General features: G+C 32.3%; 1 protein-coding gene across 1 annotated transcript; it reads left to right on the top strand.

Annotated features, from left to right (window-relative positions):
* Positions 1-871: 871 nt before the first annotated feature.
* LOC147384339 (early nodulin-like protein 18) lies at positions 872-3577 on the top strand. The gene is made up of 2 exons (XM_086424774.1): positions 872-1141; positions 2933-3577. Exons 1-2 carry the CDS (start codon positions 883-885, stop codon positions 3427-3429), a joined length of 756 nt encoding a protein of 251 aa, XP_086280900.1. The 5' UTR covers positions 872-882; the 3' UTR covers positions 3430-3577.
* The last annotated feature ends 3856 nt before the right edge of the window (positions 3578-7433 follow it).

The raw sequence follows: 7433 nt of genomic DNA, 5'->3' as shown, positions 1-7433 counted from the left end.
GAGATTATAATTTGAGCCAAAGTTTTGTAACGTTTGAAGAGTGTGTATTAATCTTTAATTGGGATGTGATAAATAATTTAAGAAATGGGGTATAATAAGTAAAAGTTGGGTTGCTAGTAGTTCTATAATTTTTATTTTATTTTATTTTGATATAATATGTATATTTATCTTTGATATATGTTTTTATCAAATTAAATTTGATTGAGTGAGGTTTGATGGATTGGGTTAGATGGGAACGAAACAACAAATACAATTTATGTTGGTCAAAATTCCATTATGATCCACTGGAGGGTGTGCACTTATTTGTAATTTAAAATATTAATTAATGGTAATTCTGAAGATAGTAAAGAAAAAAAGACATTTTTATGCTTTTAAAAACTTACCAATGGGATTTAAGGGTAGAAATGTCGATGGATCCAGTCTGGATTGGATCATATTTGGGACTGATCCGATAAGTATCAAATTGATTTTTTTTATGGGAACTCGATATTAAAATCCATATCCGATCTAATAAGATATGGGATTGGATCCTTATCGGAATCCAAAACACCAACCCAAACTCGAAGTAATCGGATTGGATTTTGGGTACGATTCGACATTAAATTTAAATTTTAAGTTGGGGGCAGTTTTGAAATTCACTGTGGTGTCATAGTTACTTTTCATCAACAATAATTTTGTTAAGCTAATTTTCATGAACACGTGTCATGCCACCAAGAGTCTTGATTTAATTTTTCTAAAGCTAACTTATATTCTTACACACCAAATTCTTTTTCACTGGAACATGTTATGCCCATGTGAGAAGTGGCCATTTAGTAATTCTAACAAAGAAATAAGGTTATTTTAACTGCCAAGATGGCACCATCCCCAATACATTCTCTTCATATGAGCTATCTCCCTCTAGCAATCCAAATCTCCAAATCTCACAAACACCCAAAAAAAAAAAGGATGGAACAGAGCTACAGAAGCCTTCCATTCTTCTTACTCTGTTGTCTCATTATCTTCTCTTTTTCAAGATCTGTTGAAGCATACAAGAACTACACAGTTGGAGATTCCTTGGGTTGGTTTGATAATCTTGAGAAACCCACTTTAAATTACCAAAAATGGGTGGCTGGCAAGAACTTCAGTTTGGGAGATTTCCTCAGTAAGTCCACAGAACATTTTAAAAGAAAACAAAAAAAAAAAATAGAATTATTTGACTTGTTCTTGTTAATGGGTTCTTTCCATTTTGTCACTAAAGTTTTCTATATTTTTAGAACTACTCACAGTGTATTTCTTTCTTGTTTTGTCTTCTTTTGTGGAGGGGATTGGTGATAGTTCAAATTGATGAAATATGTGTAAATTTCCACTAATGGACTAAATTCTTTTCTACCCATTTGAGGAAATTTGCATTCTAGTCTACATATATTAAGAATTTTAAATTTTGTTGGATTCTTTTCTTCCTCTTCTTCCTCTTTTTTTTCCCTTTATGCACAATTGCTTAACCAACATAACACTTCTTAGGGTCTGTTTGGTTTGTAAGAAAATATTTTCTTGAAAATTGATTGTTTATTTTTTACTTTTGAATGAAAAAAAAAATAGAATTACTTGACTTGCTCTTGTTATTTGTTAATGGTTCTTCCTTTTTCTGTTACTAAATTTATCTATGTTTTTAGTGCTTCTCATACTATTATTTCTTTCTGGTTGTTTCTTCTTTTGTGGTGGAGATCATGACAGTTGAAATTGTTAAAATATTGCAAATTTCCACTAATGAGCTAAAATTATTTCTACTCATTTGAGGAAATTTGCATTCAAGTTTACTATCTTAAGAACTTTGTTGGATTCTTCTTCTCCCCATTTTTTTTCCATTATGCACAATTGCTTAAACAACATAATACTTCTTAGGATCTGTTTTATTTTCTGAGAAAATGTTTTCATGAAAATTTATTGCCTATTTTTTTTTTTTTTTACTTTTTCATGGAAAATTGGATTTCAACGTGGGAGATTCGACCTCAAATTTTCTAGTTAAGTCGGAAAATTCATGGTTGGGGTTTATAAGAAATTATTCCCCTGTAATTGTGAGGAAAATGGATTCCTAGGGGAAATCATTTTTTCCACAAAATGCCCAAACAAAGGAAGCAAATTCTCATTTTTAGGACATTGATTTTCGTAGGAAACAAGCAAACCCTTTTAATGGTTTATTATATTTTAAAAAATATATATAATTAAAAAAAATTTATGTTCATGATGAACCATGGTTTTTAAACTCGTCCCAGACCGGACCGAGACGTATCACCCGAGTCAACTCGGTATCGGAGCTAAACAAGACCAACTCACAAAGTCATTTTTTGACTGAGATTTAGTACTCACATTCATTTTTTTGATTTGTCTCACGAGACGTCTCAAATGTATCGGAAAACTCGTCCAAGACGACTTGATATAGGACCTGGACGAGACGAGACACAAAACCGAGTTTTAAAACCATGTGATTAACATCTATTCTCTTATTTTATTACAATATTTCTTTTAGATTCTTGCCCAAGTTTAAATTTATTTTTCATATATCTTACAAAAATAATATTTGTAATTGTTTGCATTTCAAAATGGTATAAAATTAAAAATATTTTTCCATACTGAATTACATTAGAAAATTGAGATTGAGCCGATTAATCATTTCTGTTCATGATAAATAATATTTGGGAAGAAACACATGCTATGCCCGTGTCGCTAAGACATGGTTTCAAAACCTTGGGCTTTCATCGATGCACATTTTGTTATTTTTCAATAAATCACAAACATTTTTTATTTATATTACAATTAGATAATATTAAATGCATTAGTATCTAAGGGTATTTCATAATTTAAAATATATTAATTAACCTTGATTATAATAGAAAATATGTAAAATTTTGTTAGAAAATCTTACATTTTATTTCTTCTCTTTCTTTAATTGCAGTTTTCAACACCGATAACAACCATTCAGTCATCCAAACGTACAATTCCACAACTTACAAGTTATGTGATTACGACAACGCTGAAACAGACGACACCATCCAATGGTCCACTGCAGATCCATCGTCAACCACCCCACAACCTGTCTCAGTATCGGTTCCCCTAGTAAAAGAAGGAATGACATATTTCTTTTCTGGGGATTACGATGGCGATCAATGTGATAACGGCCAACGCTTTGAGATAAATGTTACACATGGACAGGGATTACCCGAAAGTCTCAAAAACCCATCGGAATCATTAGGTCCAACAAGTCCCAACAGCGACGACGATTCAACACCAGATCAAGATACGGTAATTTCGTCGAATTTTAATAATCCAAAAGAGAGTGGTGATGATAAACAATCATCTGGGTCTGTTTCATTACAAGTTTTTATGAGGTTTTTGGATGTGAAATTGAATGTGGTTATGGCTATGTTAGGGTTTGTTTGGATTTTTTGTTGATTTGTAGATATTGTTTTTTGTCTTTCTTGATATAGATATTGATTTTATATATTTTATGTGTAATAATTTGAATAATAGAATTGTATTTGGAGTTGTATTGTATGTAAATAAAGTCTTGAGCAGTATTAAGAGAAAAATTATTAAAACAGTTATGCATTTTGCTGGAATTATTGAGTTAGTTATGATTTTAAAATATTTATATTGATTTTAAAACGCGTCCTAGACCAGGACGTATTGCCTGAGTTAACTCGGTATCGGAGCTGAATGAGATCAGCTCACAAGCTACTTTTTTGACTGAAATTTAATACCACACATTCAATTTTTTTGATTTTTTGAACGAGACGTCTCAAACGTATCAGAAAACTCGTTTGAGACGACTCGATATCGGGCTGGACGAGACAAGAAGTGAAATCGAGTTTTAAAACCATGATATTTATAGAAGGGATCATATACTTGTTTTAGTAGTTATAATATAAGTGCTGATTTTCTAACTCTAACTCATAGAATAACTCAAAAACTCACTGATGTGGCATGTGCGAGTACTATAGAATTTTTCCCTTGAGATATACAACTGTACTTGTTTATGGGGATGTGCATTTGTGTGTCCCAAGAGAAAAATTTACGATTCTTGCCATGCCACATCAGTGAGTTTTTTAGAGTTGGAAAATCATTACACTTATAATATGAGTAATGATAAAATGACTCACCCACATGACATACTCAATGGACTCTCCTGACGTGGAATGTGCGAGAATTGTAGATCTGTATTTCTCGGGATATACAACTACACATCCCCTTAAAAGTGCAGTTGTGTATCTTGAAAAGTACAAATCTACGGTTTTAACACACGTCAGGAGGGAGTTGCTTGAGTATGCCACGTAAAGAGTCATTTTATCACGATTGTTATAATATTTACAAAAATGTTTATCTAATTTATGACCATTGTTGGATAATTTGATGAATTTACCTTTATGCCCCTTATATGAATATGTATGTAAATTGTATCTTTCTTGATTTATAAGAATTGTGATGATCTGGCTACCCCACGTGGCAAACTCAATCGACTAACCTGAATCCCAACTCGATTATCACATATAGATCAATGGTTTCCGAGCTTGTCATGTTAGGTAATCAATTGAGTTTGCCAGAGTATCACAACTGGATTTATAATAATATAAGAACTAATTATATAAATGCGTTCTTACAAGTGTTTGAAAAACTAAATAGAACTGTCTAGTCTGGTTTGATCATACATTGTAATAGAATCTATTTGATCAGTCTTGTGAATGTTATTTTTCTATAAAAATAAATAAAGGTGATTTAAGAAAAAAGTATACATATATTTAAGTTATTTTTTTAATAAATGAGTGGTCAAACAAAATTGAACTAAGGTCTGATCATGATTGGTTCTATTATTGGTTTGAATTTTAAAATATTTATCTATACCACATTGTTAAAAAAAATAATGAAATGGTAATATAGTCTTTTAATAGATATTTTAAAACACATGACCCATTCGCCCTCGAGTAGAGACTAATGCAATAGAACAAAGAGGCATATGACTTAGCACAATAGGTAGATGCTTTCGTGTCATTCAAAGTCAAAGTGCACAGTCGTAGTAGTGACGGTCGTTCGAGAGCCATGGAAGTGAGATCTATTGATTGATTTGATAATAGATGAGAGGCCGTACTATGATTGTTCGGGAGACATGGTCTCATGCGCTACACACAAAAATGAATTGTTATGTGGTCGGTTAACTATTTCTGCAGACAGCCTATCAAATCAGATCACGTATTCGTTTGATATGTCATATAATTATAGGTATTTTCTTCACAAAATTTTCGACCAATGTTTTTGGAAATTGAAAAAAAAAATGCCTGGATTGAATATTTTTAAAACTAATAGGACAATTTACACTAATATAAGATTGTTAGAAATGTTTTTTTTTTTTTTTTTTTGTCCTTAAATTATCTTCTTTTTCATAAAAGATAAGATTACAAAGGTATTATTAAGGGTTTCAAAAAAAAAAAAAAAATTGATTATTTATTAAAAAAAAGTGCCAATATGAAAATCATAGTCAATCTTAATATTATATAAATTTAAATGGTTAAAAAATATGAATTTAATGAAAATGAAAAATAAAAATAAAAATAAAAATTGTGAAGACATGCACATGGTGGAGTTGGTTTGATGTTTCCGAATTAAAGCAACATGGGATACAATAATGGCATGATGTGGATATATCACAAGTACCCTCCAAATATATTTTTTATTAGAGAAAAATCTAAGGTATCTCAGCAGGTAAAGTGGAGTACACATAACACATGAACAGCTGCTGTAGAAGAATTCACATGGTGGAGGTGTAACCGTGTAAGTGATGACCCATCCACCCAATTAAGAGCATCTTCTTTAGATATAGAAGTCTTTTTCTTTGTGGCAACGGATTGTTGTCCTTGGAAAAAGGGGTAGTGTTAAAAAGGCACCCCAATTATTATTAAGGCCATTTCACATCATATCCAAATTATGTTGTCTTATATGAGTTAAAAATTTCGGAATGAATTGATTTTTTTATGAGGATGATCTTTATTATGAGGAGATCATCCTCACCAAAAATCAGCCTATTCGGAAACTTCTAACCCCATCAAAATAAGTTGAAAATCATAAATTGCTTAGATCTTTTTATTGTAAATCACTTTTGATGGTGTTAAAAATTTTAGAATGGACTTATTTTTTAATGAGAGTGATCTCATCTCTACATAGATCATCCTTACCAAAAACCAACCCATTCTAAAACTTTTAACCAATATTGACTATACTATGAAGTGCCCTTGATAATAATTGGGGTGCCTTTAACACTACCCTTAAAAAATAGTTGTTGAGATGGGTAAGTTTGAAAAGTAAAGAAGTAGTTGTACGGGATAGATAATGGTTCCAAAATTATTTGGCACATACATGTTCTTAAAGACTAATGCTAGATTGACTTGAAATAACACTCAAAGTAGTACTTTCTACAAATAACCATTGTAGACACCTCAATTTGAACGGGCCCATGCTCGAAAAGACTCAAAAATAGTAGTTTTCCAATAAACTTAACCAACGAGCTTCAAAAGCCCAAATCATTGAAATGTAGCGCTTTCATCAAAATTGAAGCCCCTAAGACCCCTTAAGGGTCTAATGGGCCTACAGGAAAATGCTCGGCATGTTCCCATCTACCCTGCTCCATTCAAAATATTGATTTTCCAACAAGATAGGCCAACGGGCCTCTAAGGCCCAAAACATTAAAAAAAGACAGTTTTGATTGAATCGAGGCTCCTAAGACCACACAATGGTCTAAGGGACCGGACCTATCCTACGATGTCCCAACCTTTACCGCTTCGCGCTTGCATCCAAAAAAATCGATAAAAATCTCCAATGGGCCTAAAAGGCCCAGTTTGCCAACGTGACATTTTTGATCAAATCAATGATTGCAAAAATCTCAAAAAATTAAAAAAACTAAAAAAAATGTGAGACTTGGGATACCTACCCTTCATCTACTCTCCACCATTCTGCCTCTAAACTCACAAACACCTTAGGCTTATTCAAAGCCCATAACCCTAAATTATCCAAAAATTAATTTTCACTTTACACCTTAATCTAAAATTAATCCCATATCACCTAAATCCTAAAACCTACCTACCCTAAAAAATCCAACCAAAAACAAATCCCATCAAAACCACAACCCTCCTAAAACTAAGCTCAATACACTAAAAGCCCACAAACCACTATTCATATCCAATTCATTATCCAACCCACAACCCTAACCCATCAACTACTATCCACATTAACCAATCACAATCTTCACACCAAAAGATGACATATGTTATCATCCTCATTCACCCCCCTCATCTAATCACTTACCCCCATCATCATTCTCAAAATAATTCATCTAACCCACGTCACTTCTCTCCAAAATCACTTCAACCCATACCCTACCCTAACCTAACCTATTCCCATTCTCTAACATC

Source organism: Akebia trifoliata, chromosome 15, assembly GCF_017979445.1.
Source record: "Akebia trifoliata isolate Shusen 1 chromosome 15, ASM1797944v1, whole genome shotgun sequence".
In the NCBI taxonomy this organism is placed as follows: Eukaryota; Viridiplantae; Streptophyta; class Magnoliopsida; order Ranunculales; family Lardizabalaceae; genus Akebia; species Akebia trifoliata.
The sequence above is the reverse complement of the archived record's forward strand: the minus strand, read 5'-3'. Positions and strand labels throughout refer to the sequence as shown.